The following is a 15,696-nucleotide window of genomic DNA, read 5'->3' as shown; positions in this document are numbered from 1 at the left end:
CCTCTCTAATACCCCCCACCTGGTTCCCCCAACCTCCCACCCCCGCCCCTACAACAGACCAAACGTCTGTCCTTGCCTCAGGGCCTTTGTTCTTGCTGTGCCTCCAGCCTGGGCTGTACACTGTCTGTGTGTTCCGCCTGTCTGGCTCCCTCATGTCATTCAGGTCCCACCTCCAAAGCCATCCCCTTCAGAGACCTGCCTGCGCGTATGCTCACACACGTGTGCACCTGAACACACACACGCGCTCACACACATGGCACACGTGGACATATTGCTCAGTCTCATTCCTGTTTTATTTTCTTCGTGGCCCTTCATCTGCCTCTGAAATGATCGTTTACTCATTACACGTGACAGACTGGATAAGTGTGACATGTGACAGACTCGCCGTGTGACACATGACACAGACTCGCCCTGAGTGTGACACCTGATACTCGCCGTGTGACACATGACAGAGTCATTGTGTGACATGTGACAGACTTGCCATGTGACACGTGACACAAAATCGCCGTGTGACACAGGACACAGACTCACCATGAGTGTGACACAGGACACACACTCGCTGTGAGTGTGACACGTGACACAGACTGGCTGTGGGACAGCTACAAATCTAAACGGATCTTGGTGAGTCGTCTTGCATCAGCGGCTTGAATGTCACCAGCGCACCCGCGCATGGCTGGCAGCTCTTGGGAAAGCCGCAAAGCGAACCCCGAGGGTCCCTCCATTCCATAGAATTCATTCTTGGAAAACTAAGAGCAAAACCTGTACAAAGTACTTTGTGTTCAGATGTAAATGAGCTCTGGTTTAGCATCGGGGGTTAATAAACAAGCTTATACCAATGTAACCGTCCCGTGGGATTCGACTGTGGGGCTGAGCAGGGGCGGAGCTGTCCCCGAACGCACCGCAGCACATCGAGCACCCCTGTGTGCTCAATGCTGAGGGGACCTGGTGATCATGGTCACCAGGAAACCGGCCTGACACGTCTCCAGAACACTCCCAGCGGGTCGTCCTGCGCGCTATTAGAATCACGATCTCTGGGATGCTTCAGGGTCTGTGGAGCAAAGATGAAACCATCGGAAAGGCTCTGGCATGTGTCTGCCACGCAGGAAGTACTCAGGCAACGCGCATTTACTTCGTCTCTCCTCCCCTCCTTTGGGGCCCAGGTTCTCAGTCTGAACAACGGGGAACATCTGTCATCTACGCTGGCCACCGGGGAGTAAACTAGGCAACAAAAGCACACATCCCCCACTCCCAGAGAGGCGGACGGAACAGTGAGACAGATACGCAAATAGACTATTACATCAAGTACGGAAGAGCGATGTGACTAAAGAGACTCGCACTTAATTTTTGGTGTCACTCTATTCCTTCCTGCTCTGGAGCGAACCTTGGGAGAACCCAGGGTCAGGAGAGGGAAGTATTTCTGGACAAGGATGGGCCCTACGAGGGCAGCTTCCCTCGGAACACGGGGCTGCACCGGGCCCAGGCCCAAGCCACAACGGACCCGGATGAAGGGAGCCCAGATGGCCCTGCGCCCAGACCCTCACACCAGACCCTCTGCAGAGGCCGCTCACTCTTACTTCTTACCCTTTCTTGTCCTGGCCATCTCTGGCTCATTTTTAAGCTCAGGATGTATTACCTCCTCCAGAAAAGCTTTGGGGGACACCCAGCAGAATCCATTGTCACTCCCCCTCCTGTGTCCACGCTCGGTGCGCTTCCGTCTACCGTGGCGTCTCTGTGGGCACCCGTGGGCGCTCATGTGCTGGACCAATGCCCAGTCTGGTCCACAAGAACCGCGCCTGGTTCGTCTTCACATCCCTGCCAGCCAGCTCAGGACCTGGCACACAGCAGGCATCCAACAAAAGTCTTCCCCCTACCCTACCCTCTGCGCCCCCAGCTTCGGATTCTGGAATAAACACACCACAGAGGTTCACAAAGGTTCACAACACCATGATCCAGGCTACAGATGGGGATCTCATTTTTAAAAAGAAGAAAGTCTTGTGTTCCAAAGGACAGTTTATTTAAAACAAAGGTGGCAATGTGTAGGAAGTAGGGAGGACAACAAATTCTAACATAAAAGCACACAGGAAGCACATCGAATTTAAAAAAAAGGGGGGTGGGGTGCAGGGAGGAAGCCATCTCTCAGACATACACGAACTGCTGACCTTGACTGATTATTTACATCCAAACTTTATAAAATAGCATTTCAAGTCAGCACTTCAGCCAGTGTTATTAGTTTTCATTACAAAAAGTTAAAGCTACAAACTTCACATTTTTAAGTTGTACATCAGCAATAGCATTTAAGCTTTTTCCAAGTTGGTTTGAGAGCAAGCTGGTGGAAGAGATTTTTTTTTTCCCCCAAACACAAAAAAGAACACAGAATCTAAATACAGTGAATATAATCCTGATGAAAACACACAGTGTGTAAGGAAGGACGGGGTGGGAGGCTGAGGAGCTGCGATCTTTAGAGGCAACGTGGTATCTGCTGGAAAGGGCACTAGAATCAGAATCAGAAGACCTGCCCTGGAATCCAAGCTCCGCCGTATTTTAGCTGCACGACCTTGAGCGACAGACTTCGCCTCTCTGAGCCTCAGTTTCCTTCTCTGTAAAAGGAGGACCATAATACCTAGATTTCCCAGAGCTATTAAGTTTGAACAGAGGGTGATTCAAATTATCTATGGAGTGAGCTTTGGTGTTTTGTATCTTTCAGAGAATTTGTCCATTTTGTTCAAGTTGCTGAATTTATTAGCATAAAGTTGTTCGTGACATTGTTCTTAGCCTTTTAATATCTGTAGGAGCTAGAGTGATGTCACTGCTCTCATTTCTGCTATTGGTAAGAGCTATTGAAATTTAATGGTATAATAAGTCTCTGGCATCTGGCAGCTGCTAAATAATTGTTTCCTGGGTCAGAATATACAGTCTCAAGGACTCAAAGCTATAGCTCTTAAATCACTTCAGTGTACTGGTCCTATCTATCCATCTGTCTGTCTAGCCAGCCAGCCAGCCAAACATCCATCCATCCATCCATCCATCCATCCATCTATCTATCTATCTATCCATCCATCCATCCATCCAGCTGGTGGTTGGGAGAAAGGATAAAGGAAAAAGAAAAATAGAAATCTGCTTCAGAATTACTGATGAGGAAGCAATCAAGACATCCTTAGAGAATTTGAGATTTTTTTAAAGACACAATTAGGTGTGGGTCATTGTTTCTTAAAAGGAGAGACGAGGTGAGGGCCACAGGGTTCCCCGGGAGCTCAAGTCGCAGATGCTGAAGCTCAAGGCTCAAGGAGAGCTCTCGGACTTATCCGGAAGCCAGTGCTCCTGGGAAAGACAACCAGGACTCACCCTCTGCCTGTCCATCACCAGGACACAAATACACTGTGTCAGGAAATAGACCTGCGCCAAAGAAACGGACTCCTGGCCAGAGGCTCTGTCCAGTGAGACAGGGAGCGGTGTTCTGTGCTGGGCCCGCATGGGCGGGTGCGCGCAGGCCTGGAACAGAATCAAGTCCAGATCAAGATTCACGACACAAGAATATTTACGGGGAAAAACTGAAACTTTCTTTCACTTGGCTCTAGCTTAGGAAGGAAGAAATGGGCACTTCCCATCCTGTCTGGCCAAGTGCAAAGTCCTTTCTAAAATGGAAGAGGCTGAGGCAGGCCTGCTCGCGAGCACAGCAGATGGTGTGGGGGAATGCACGCTCCGTGCTGAGGTTGGTGGGACTCACTTGGCTGTCAGACTTGACAACTAACTCAGCCATTTCCCAACCTAAAACTGCCAGTTGGAGTTCTCTCTTCTGTGCAAGAAAAGGTAGTCACTTCATTTTAAAGACTTGTGATTTTCCTCTTCCCTGTAAATACTGGTCGCACGTGGTGATGCCATGAATCCTGATTCTGCCACTCACTAGCCGTACAGCCCCGGGAGACACGTTGCCTTTTTCTCTCTGAACTTACTCCTTCAGCTGTGAGGCGGAGATCAAGCACTTAACTTAGGGAGTTGTGGTGAGGTTTGGATCGGACATCTATAAAAACCCACCGACCTAGCTCAGTGCCGGGCATATACTAAGTGGTCAGTGAATGCTAGCTGCCATCAGTCCTTCTAGTGGGATCCTCTGTTCTCTGTAGCTGCCACATAACTGCCTAACTGGCCAAACCCTGCAGACCAACCACGGCCTCTTACATTTTTAAAAAACTGGCTTTAATTGCAAAGACCAGAATCTGGCCAGAGAAGAGAGAGGAACATTCCCTGCCATTCCATTGATTCCTAGGTTTGGGAAGCAAAAGCAATTATGGAGTCAAATTACACTATCTTTAGGTGCAGCCCAGTCAGAGCTCCCCACCTGAGGGGAAGAGACATTAAAAAATAAGCAGACATTTGCCTTTCTTTGCTATCTCCTCTTTGCCGTGTGACTACACGCCATGTGGCCTCGAGCCAGTGCTGCAGAGGGATGGCTCAGTGCTGTGTTTCTGTGAAGCCCTCTGATCCGCCCGAGGCCCCAGATCGCCTGCGTGGTGCGGTCCGCTGTCCGGCAGAGGCTGCAGAGTCACGGACTGGTCGAGCCCAAACTATCTGGCTTTCCCTGGGGGTCCCATCCTAGCCAGTCATCCACTGCTGAGGCCAAGTACGAGCAAGCCACCCTTGGTAGGGTGCCCCGGGACAACTTAACCCAAACTGACACCAGTTTCTCCCCCTGGGAAAGGGAACGCTTGGATTAGTGGCCCAGGAGGAGCAATGGTCTCGTCCCACCTCTTACTTCAATTTGCTTTGTGATTTGGTCACCCTGTCCCTTCCCCTCTCCGAGCCTCAGTCAGGCCAGATGATGCCTGGGGTCCCTTCCAGCCCTGGCATTACACGGGCCCAGACAGAGCTCTCCTGGGGAACAGGTCTCAGTCTGATATTCATGTATCCTTTCCAGACCCCTCAGCAGTAAAATAAAAAGGAAAACAGTCACATATTGGAATGTGATCACAAAAACAATGCCCTCTACCCCTGTCTGTAAGGAATGTGGAGCAAGGTGCCCCGTGTGATCTTCGCATGAACAATGAGGACTCTGGACACACCTTCCCTTCTGCAGACTGCACACAGCCCCATGTGTGTGGAGAGGTCCTGGCAGGCCCGTCCCTGCACTGGGTCACGTCTCCTCTTAAGGCACTGGGCAGTATCTGTGCTGTGACTCGAGGCGGTCGGGAGAGTGCAGATGGATGAAAGGCATTGAAGCCACAAGGGGCCGTTTGCAAAAAGGATGCCAGGCTTCTCCTGGGACTCAAGAAGTAAACACAGACTCTCAAGGCTGTCCCTCGGACATGGTCCACAGCTCCAGAAGCCAGAGATGACCCACACAAGGCTGAAACCCTGGGGAAGAACTGGCCCAAACCTAAATTTTTAAACGCAGCCCTGCAGAAGGGTGAGCTTGGGTCCTGGGAGCGGAGTGACCCCGACAGCCTCCCGGCGTCACCTGCCCTCCTGTCCCACAGTACCATAATCTTACAGAAAAGAGGCCAACTGTTTAAAACTGTACCTGTACAGAGATGCCACCACACTCGGTGGGGAATCCAGTTATAATTTATATATATATGTGCATATTTATATATTTTTAAAAAGTCTTCCAGAAAGAACAATCAAAAGCTATTGGGAGAAGAAAGTCAAGACCACATGTAACACTTTCCCAGCTATCACATCCTGGAGTCTCTGTTCCTGGGGTTTAAAACTCTGAGTTTAAAAGCGCCGATACAAATCCTGTGAGATACTCTAACTGACCAACTTAAATACATGCTCGAGGCAGCACGCTGACGGGGGCAGCCCTTCCCACCGGCGCACTTCCTGAGTTCACGAAGGTGAAGGTGCTGTGGAGGGACGACGGGGCAGGAGCGTCGACGGACAAGCCCGAGCAGCGAGCAGCCCGAGGTCACCGAAGCTGGGGTGCGGGCAGGCGTGCCGGGCCTCCCTCCCTCAGAAGTTTTGTTGCCGCCGTTTCTTAGCCTCAATGGCGTCCAGGATTGGCTGCCTCTTGGACTGGTACTTCTGTCGGATCTCTTCAATCTCTTGCTCCATCATGGGGTCGAGGGCCAGGAGCCTCTTCTGAAGGTCCTCCACTGTCCAACTCTTAAGCTAGAAGAAGTGGAAAGTATGGTCACGACAAAGCCCAGGTCAGCACAGAACAGCCGAGAAGCCCAAGCAGTCTGGGCACCCGGAAGGGAAGGGTCTTCCCAGAGTCTGGGGTGGCGGCGGTTGGAAAGTGACAATTCATTCGCGAATGGTACGCCCCAAGCTCTTTGGACACAATTTATCCCTAGACAAGTTCTAAGCGCTAATTTCTCTGATTTACTCTGCCTTGACCAAGAACTTAACCAGTAATATTTTCATCTCTCCTTTCAGTGAATTACGTTATTGATGCATCGTTAGGGCATTAAAGTAAGAGCCACGGGGCACCCGGGTGGCTCAGTGGGTTCAGCCTCTGCCTTTGGCTCAGGTCATGATTTCTGGATCCTGGGATCAAGTTCTGCATCGGGCTCTGCTCCGCAGAGAGCCTGCTTCCTCCTCTCTCTCTGCCTGCCTCTCTGCCTACTTGTGATCTCTCTCTGTCAAATAAATAAATAAAATATTTTAAAAAAATAAAAGTAACAGCCTCTTGGTGTACGCAAAATAATGCTTGCCCCTAGTTCTTGTCCTACCCAGGAGACAAGCCTCTGGATGGTGACCACGTGTCTCTGTCTGGGTCCCACACCAGGGAGAGTGGATGCTCACTGAGGATCAGATGCTGTCCCCCCACCACCCCCCAGTGACTTAGGTACGGCCACATTGGTCATGGTGCTAACCATACACCAGGCACCCCGGAAGTACTTTGTATGCGTTATCTACACGAGCATCTCAAGAACGAGACATAAGCCTTGGGCGGGGAGTGGGAAGGATAGTTGGAAACCTCTGCGATTAAGTTTCCATCATCCAGGGGGAACAGCAGGACTTGATGTATAAACTAATAATAAGAGCCAGCACTTACACAGTGCTTTCTGTGTGCCGGATACTCTATGCTCTACACACATCCGTTCATTTAATCCTGGCAACAACCCTATGATGATTTGCATATATTATTATTCCTGTGTTACAGAGGAACAAGGAAGAGGACGGGGAAGTAACCTGCCCAGTGTCTCCTCTAGAAAGTGGCAGGATCACTGTTCAGACCCAGGCGATGAGGCTCCAGAGTTCTTGCCCCTAACTGGAAGACTCACAAAGCCCAGGTTTGAGAACTGACTCAATCTGTAATGAAAACATGGCTCTGCCTCTTGCAAATGCTGAGACTCTGGCAAGTCACCCGTCTCTCCAGGCCGTCCTCCCCTATGGAAGTGGGACAGCCATGCTTCATGGTGCTTATCATGAGAATTAAATGTGATCATGGCCGTCGAGATGCTGGCTGGCACATGCCCGCTGCAGCGTGTCCTTAAAGACGGCAGCACGTGTCACAAGCCTCTCTCTTTACCAGAGCCCAGGAGTGTGTTCATGTTCACCCCATGACTGCTGCTGTGGGGCGAGTGGTTTCGCCGCCGTGTATGGAGTGTCACTGAGTCCGAGCAAGGCCCGTCCTGGCTGGCAGGGGTGGGAATGAAAGCCGCCATTGTCCACAGCAGGTGGTGATTAACTGTGAGCTTAAACCAGTCTAATAGGTGCAGTGTTCCAAGAACTCAAAGGCCCTCTCACATCTTTGGAGAGACATTTATGGAGTCACTGTGCCCCCCAGCCCCTTCCTGAGGCCTCAGCAGGGAAGTGGTGTGGGAAGGGGGTGAAGGAGCCTCTGTCTGCCCTTCCTCTCCAGGGTGGTGTGCGACCAAGGGGGAAGGGCTACTGTGGCCTCCCCAGGAATGGCTTAGTGCCCTGTTGCCACAGGAATTTGCCTTGGCCTGCTTCAGGGAGGTGGTCTGAGAAGCAAGAAAAGCCCAACAGTTCAAGACGAAAGGTTCTTTGTGATGTGGGAATGCAGAGCCGAGGGGGTGGGATGCTGGAAAGCTGCACCCATAAAACCACATCTCCTTTCCAGCCTGTGTTTCAGACCAGCTGGAGGGTGTTCTGGGCTGGGAACTCTCCAAAGAGCAATGTTCGCCTCATTTTTAGCCTTTTCAGTTCCTCCTCCAAAAAGAAATTGCCCCAAACCTAACACCGAGTGTTACTGGGAGTTGAGGTATTAATCTTTAAGATCCCAGATGGTGTGTCTCTAGTGGCTGTGCGACCCTGGATGAGTGACTTCACCTCTGAGCCTCGTGTCCTCCTCTGGAGAAGAGACCCCCGTTCCGCCATTCTCGGCTCTCACGAGGACCAGGTGGGGTAACGGGTGTGATGTTTTCAGCGCAGAACCTCATGGGGTATGCATTTCGCAGACAGTAAGCATTCCATAAGCCGGACTCACCACCACAGTTACTAATACCTGCTATTGTTGCTGTCATTACTACTGCTGTTATTATTAATATTTTGAAAAGTCTCTAATGAATCTCCCATAAACATACTGTTCTGATCCAAGCCAGAATCACACAAGTAAAAAAGAAAATATTCTACTCTATTTCAGGCTAACAATGTGTAAGCGTCGGCATTTCCCTACAACATCTGTTAACTTATTTATAGTTTAACAAAATATTTTTCATCCACACACCCATCAAATATGCACTGAACACCTACCATGGGCCAGGCACTGCCTAAGGCACCCAGGATAAGAGAACCAAAAACCAAATATCACTGCCCTTGTGAAGCTTGCATTTTAGGAGGCGAGACAGACACCGGAGAATGAACTCGGTCAATCAGAAGGTTACTCTTACACGAGAGGGTGTCAGGGGAAAGGAAAGAAAACCCTCAGTGAAGGGAGGGGAGCTGGGAATTGGGAGGCCCGCTCTTCACCTTGAATCAGGATGAAGCGTCACTGCAGGATGAAGACATCAAGGTCAGGGGAGCGGCCCTGGCTCTCGGGCTTGTTCTGCAGCTTCAAACAAAACCCCCTGCCTGCTAGGCCTCCGCGCCCATCCCCGCACCACCCCCTGGCCCCGGCTGCCACCCTTAGCGGGCTGCCAAGATGACCTCAGGTCTTCTTACACTCAGTGTTTCTCTCTGTAGGACCCAAGGATCGTGAGCATCGGAATCACCAGTTAAGGGTTAGAAGTCACGAGCGACTCGCTCACACTCACTCTCCGGGAGGTGAGGATTTTGCTCGCTAAAGAAGCTACTCGAGCGTTTCTTGTAATTCCTCAAGTCTGATGACCATCATTCCACAACCTCCTGTTTTTCCTCACAGCAAAACTCTCATAAAGTAATTGCTGCCTGTCTCCGGTCGGCTTCGAGGTGTCCAATTTCTTTGCAGCTTCCGCCCTTGATCTAATCTGGAGGCAAGGAGCACCCTTGCTGTACCTCCGCCACCTTCAGACTACTTTACTTGCTCTAAGGCTCTGGGCTTATGTTACACCTGACCCATTAGGACACAGCCAGCCAGTCACCACTAAAGCCTCGGTCACACTCCAGATATGGATTTTTCTGTAAACAAGCTCAGAGAATGGTTCCGTGGCGCCAAAAGTAGCATCTCACCTTCCTGGTCCTTGGGAGCAAAAATATATTTCAAACGGATGCCCTGCCGTGGAGCACCTGTGGTGCTCCGGTTCTGCGAGCCAGCTTTCTGAAGGAGCAAATGTGCAGGGAGTTGAGCTGCTTACAGTGGCGGCAGGAAGTACCACCTTTCAGGACCTTTCTGCCCCCGGGCATTTACACATCCTCTCTGTACTGCGACTCCCACAGAGTACGGCTCCACAGCAGCATTCTCCTCTTAACACCAGGCTCATGCATCCAGAGGCAGATCCTACTGCACACGGGGGCCCTGGATCAGCTCATGGAAATCCAGCACCTTAATCTGTTCCCTCACCCCCAAACCAGTTCTCACATCTGGTCTGCCCCATCTCAGGAGTGGTACCGCCATTCCACCAGGTGCCCAGAATCATCCCTGATTCTTCCTTCCCCTCACCACCCCTGCCCATATCTCTAAAACATGGACATAACTCGAATCCAACCCTTCAATCCAGGCTGCCAGCATCTCACAGCAACAAGCATAATTAAAAACACAGAAACGAACCAGATCACATCCCCCTATGTTTCCTGCTGCACTTAGCATAAAATCCAATAATGCACCAGGGCTACAGAGGCCCTCCATCTCTGGTCCCACTGTCCCCACGAACTTCATCACCTGCCACTCTCCCCTTTGCTCAGGACCCTCTAGCCACCCTTTACTTCAAATCCTCAAACAAACCACACTCTTTCTGGCCTTAGTGACTACACAGTGACTGATCCTTCTGCCTGGATGGCTCGTCCCCAGTTCTTCCTTCTCCTTTAGGCCTTAGCTTACAGGGCAACTCCTCAGAGAATCTGACCAAGCCCTCCCTGAGCATCTTCTCTAGAAAGGTCGCCTCCCCTCCATGCCTTGTTCTCTCAGCCCCTAGTTTACTTCCTTCAAAATGATCACGGCACCTTGTCATCAATCATCTTGACTTTTATTTTACTTGCTGTGTCTCTTACTAGGACGAAAGTTCTACGAGGGCAGTGACTTTGTCTTGTTCACTACATTATGTGTTAAACTGGTTGAGGGAAAGAACAAACCGCCCTTTGTTCCCGGCCAAATAATAATGGAAGCCACGGAAACCAAGAAGCAAGCTTCCCCAGCACCACCGCGTGCAACAGGGCTCCGGGTGAGATGCAGAGGGGAGCCAGGGAGTGAGTCCTGCCCTCAGAGAGCTTCTATTCCTCTCAACATTCTCCTGAAATCAAAGGAAGTCTCTGCTCCCTTGATTCCCATTTCTGTCTTTGAAACTGACTGGTAAGGAGCAGGTCTCTGATCCCGGCTTAGTCATCCCTCCCAGGCACGTCCACTTTGATTTTTTGTTGCAATGAAAGAGAACTACTACTCTGGAAAGAATGAGGTGATCAAAAGAAGACAATGTGATCCTTCTGGACAAGACAAATGCCCAGCCCAGAGCTACAGGCTCCTAAGAAGGTGCGCTGTGCCCAAGAGAACAGACCAAGCACGGCGATTTTCTGTGCTCTTCCTGAGAGAGGTCACAGAGGGAGGAGAAACTAAAATAAGCCTCTTAACCATGGTTATTTAGAATCCACTGGCCACTCAGACGCTAATCAACACATCAGTCTGGAGTAAACGGACATGGACAGTCCCGGATCTGGGCGCGGTCACCACTGTCTAACGAACACTTCGACTCCGCTCACCATCACCCTGCAGCCCGTCTGCTGTCTGAGCACGCAAAGGCAACGACGCACGTGCAGGGGAGTGTCCTCTTCAAGGCTGTGCTCTCTGGACACACGCTGAATCCTCAGGTGGGCACTAGCTTAGTCTGAACCCCAGCCTCGCCCTGTTGCGCTGGATACGACGCTGTCCTACTACCGGATTCTACACTTAGACACGGAGCCAAACGTTCATTACCTGAGCGTATGCCATGCACTCGGCACTGAGCTAAGCAGTAACCCATCTGATACTCCTCCTTTTACAAATGAGGTCAACGAGGATGAGTAGGCAAGCAATCTGCCCAAAGTTGATACAGCAAGGAACTGGAAAAACCGTAAGCATGACCCCCAAGGGTTTCTGGAAACAGGCCCATGTTAGTGAAACACATAGGAAGACCAGAAGAATTACAAATTTGGCTGACATTAAATACATCTGATGGCCCTTGATTTCAAAAGTGCCACCACTAGTGATGATGGGTGACTTCAGACAAGTCGCCTGACTTTTCTGGGATCAAGTTTTCTCAACCATAAAATGGGAATAACACTGTCTACCTCACTACCTTTCCTCAAGTAAAACTATGCAAGGGCCAACTAGGTGCCAGTCACCACTGCTGAGGGGCGGTGACCCCATCCGAGGCTGCCGGACAGCATTCAGATTCAATCAACCAACCTTCCTGGCAGCTCTACTGGGCCAGGAACGCAGCTGGGCAACACGAATGTAAAAGGCAGCATGTGCCGGGGAAGCAGTGAGGTTTCGGGGTAAGAGTGCTGGCTCTGGGTCACGTGGCCCCGGTCCCATGGGAGCTCTGCCCTTGGGAGCTACCACATTAAGTCCTTTTTTGGAAAATGGGGAAAATGCGTAAGTAATGTAGGGGCACCTGGGTGGCTCAGTCGTTAAGCGTCTGCTTTGGGCTCGGGTCTTGATCCCAGGGTCCTGGGATCGAGCCCTGCCTCGGGCTCCCTGCTCAACAGGAAGTGTGCTTCTCCCTCTCCCACTCCCCCTGCTTGTGTTCCCCCTTCACTGAGTTTCTCTTTGTCAAATAAATAAAATCTTTAAAAAATAAATAAATAAACTCTTTTTGGGAAAATGTGCAAGTAATATAAACAGTAGCTCTGTTGCTCTAAGAACTGACCTGATAAGCTCACAATATGGTGCAGGGCACACACAGAGGGGCCTCTAGTGAGCTCTGTGGGAGACACCCCAAGTCCGATGCATCTGGCTTGTTTCCTCCAGGCCAGACCACAGCAAAATCCTCAGATTCCCAGCATTATGGATTCCCAGCTCTATAAATACATGGATACATGAATAGAGAAGGCTGATGGAAACTGCTTTCTTCTCAAGTAGCCTTAGCAACTCTGAAACTCTGAATTACACTGTGTCAACCAGCCTAGAGAACAGCCGAGATCTGGCTTAAGCACGTGATAACTCACGGGAATCAGAGGAATCAGGGAATCAGCCTGTCTTGCACGAGCAGAGTTAAGCTGAACTAAACACATTAAAATGTAGAGCAGAGCTTCATCCCGCCCCAGCAACAAGGCCCATCGTGAACAAATGGGTCTGGCCCGTAGCCGGGTACAGGGTTCAAAGTTCGGCTCCTCTGCCGCTGGAAACTCACCTCAGAAGTCTACTATACAAACAGAGTCATGCAGTGTCCCCAGAAAACCACCCGAGAGACTTGTCAAAGTGTGTAAGGACAAGCTTCAATTCTGCACACACTACCCTTGCGTACTTATAATTCTGCATCCAGTATCACAACCAGATTTCTCAGACACGTCATCCCTTCTGGACAGGTGAGTCAGGCTGGTGCCCTGTCACAGGTGATGGTTTTACGGTGGCCCAGAACGAGGAAAGCACACACGCCTTTGGAATTTGGCAAGATGACAAGGAAGCTTGATAGTCGAAGGATGCCACCAACATGCCATCCCGTACCTTCGACGCCAGCCACTAGAGGCTAAGCAAAGGTGCAAGAGAAGACGGACCAGGGTCAGTCAGAAGCATCTAGGAACTGATTTGGCTCCATCAGAAATACTTCTCCTTGGGGCGCCTGGGTGGCTCAGTGGGTTAAGCCTCTGCCTTCAGCTCAGGTCATGATCCCAGGGTCCTGGGATCGAGCCCTGCATCAGGCTCTCTGCTCAGCGGGGAGCCTGCTTCCCCCCCCCCCCCCCCCCCGCCTCTCTGCCTACTTGTGGTCTCTGTCTGTCAAATAAATAAATAAAATCTTAAAAAAAAAAAAAAAAGAAATACTTCTCCTTTCTTGATGTGAACCTGTCTCTACCCAGGAGTGGATCCTAGACTGGAGAGGTGACTCAAATCAGATTCTCAGGGGCTGCAGTCATCTCCCAGCAGATGAGTGAGAAGGTAGTCAAGCAAGTAAGTGGACAGCCACGTAAAGCTGTGTGGGCGAGGTCGGTATAAGGCCGTTCGATTTCAACACATTCTGCTGCTTAAATGAATCCTGTGAGAAGTTTAACAGGAAATTTCCTCTGATTCAAATTATGGTCATGCCGAATTACGCTTCTATCAGCCCCTCGTAAAATCTTCCTGACGCAAAACCTAGTACCAATAATTACTTCAATCCCACTTTGAGCTTATGAGGACTTAAAATCAATCCACGGACCTGTTCTTGGAATTCCAACCAAAGAAAACAGAGCTGCAGATATTAACCAAGAAGACTGGAATGAAACGCAGACCGTAAGCTGGGGTAAGACAAAGAAATTTAGCTCGAGGCAGGCTCCTGATGGAATGACCCAAGCTCTGACGTGGCAGCAAGACTGTCTTCAAACAGCCCGAAGGCGAAGGCCGCACCCAGGGAGCCCCCCGCCCAGAGGCGCAGCGCCCACCACACGTGTGTCTGTGTACGAAGGATACCATCTGATAAATGGCACACACAGAAGCCCAAAGAGCAAAAGTGTTTTTTTTTAATGATGGGGTTTCAGTATAATACAAAGTTTATTACTTGCATATTGTTAGTTTTTTGTGATTTATCAAAAATCATCCCTCGATTTACACGACAAAATTAATTTCTGAAGTAGGGCTTTTACGTGCCTAGAATTTACTCCAACTCTGTTCTGGCATGAACTTTCACAACTCACTCTGAAAATCACAATGCTCCTGATTTTGTTGTTTTTGTTCTGTGAGTTTTATAACAGTCTTTGGTCAAAGGAAAAAAAAGTTTTGACCAGAATCAGAATTTTTTCCCCTACCATCATGCCTCTGGCTTTCCACAGCAAGAGCCCATAAGGAACTTTCATACATCCAACACCAAAGTATAATGGATCTTAAGAGGCACCGCATGGCTGCTACCTGGCATTGCATCTTTAGTTACAAAGATGTAGGGAGTACCTGCTCGCTGTCAGACACCATGTCAGGCCTGGCTGGGGCAGGGGTCGGGTCGGCAGAGGTGGGGGGTGAGTACAGCTGTGGATGGCACAGAAAGTATACAGCAGGATCCCTGTACACTACACGGGGAGCTAAACGAGGTAGGTTAAGTCACGAAACAAGCTAAGCCACAGTGTCACATGACTTATGACTCTGATCGGAGCCACCCTGAGTTGAGTGCTATGTGCTCAGCACTTCACATGCATTATTGTGCGTAATCTGAAGAATGGTCCACAAAATGAGTGGGAGTATATCCCTCTTGAGAGAGGCAGAAACTGAGGCTTAGAGAAATACAGGAATTTGCTCATGGCCCCAAAGCCAGTAAGTGTAAGTGCTGGGGTTAGGCTATGAGCCCCAGCACTTCTGACTGCAAAGCGTGAGCCAGCCTCGTGTGGAAGAAGCGTGCGCTACAGGAGTTGAGGGAAGGAAGAAACCTTGTGGTCATCTCTGGGAGGAAGATCTTGCTCTTTTTTAATACACATTTACAGTATATTAAAAGAAGGAGCACTCACTCTAATTCAGAACAAAGTCTGAATTGTAGAATTTTTTCTGAATGACCTGCAAATCTTATTTCAAGTATCTAGTGCACCTGAGATGCCGGAGACTAATAAAATGAGTATATGACAGGACTTAGGGGTTCATCTGTCAGTATTACTACTGGCTACTCAAAATCCCTTCAAGCTCCGTATTTTTTCACACCTCTGGGCATCTGCTGAATATAATCCTGTCCTCAGTTTAGGGAATGCGCGTTCAACCTTCCGGTCCAGCACACGCTCTAATTCTTCCCTCTCTCCAATTACCTTTTCCTTTCCCTAAAGTGGGAGCTATTTAAGAGCAAGAACTACCTCTAATATCTTTTCAGAGAGTCAGGCCAGCAGAAAAGAGTTCTCAATAAATATTTTATAAAGAAACATATCCCTAATCTTTATTTGAAAATGATACTTTTTTTCAGTTTCCTCAAGAAGCTTTGGAAATACGTAATCAATAAATAAACCTAAGAGTATAATATATGCTTGTTGAATAAGATGATGTCAACCATTCCAAACGGACCCATGCACCCCAAAATCAAA

The 15,696-nt window shown here is 49.7% G+C and overlaps 1 protein-coding gene across 1 annotated transcript in view; it reads right to left on the bottom strand.

The window, feature by feature from the left end:
* Nucleotides 1–1,992: 1,992 nt before the first annotated feature.
* The window catches only part of STK4 (serine/threonine kinase 4), a 95,324-nt gene continuing 81,620 nt past the window's right edge, over nt 1,993–15,696 (bottom strand). The window contains exon 11 of the mRNA XM_047745281.1: nt 1,993–6,105. Coding sequence (XP_047601237.1) covers nt 5,947–6,105 — 159 coding nt within the window. The 3' untranslated portion in view covers nt 1,993–5,946. The remainder of the gene's footprint in view (nt 6,106–15,696) is intronic.

The sequence above is a fragment of the Lutra lutra genome, chromosome 9 (genome assembly GCF_902655055.1).
Source record: "Lutra lutra chromosome 9, mLutLut1.2, whole genome shotgun sequence".
NCBI lineage: Eukaryota > Metazoa > Chordata > Mammalia > Carnivora > Mustelidae > Lutra > Lutra lutra.
This window is presented reverse-complemented; position numbering and strand designations above follow the sequence as displayed.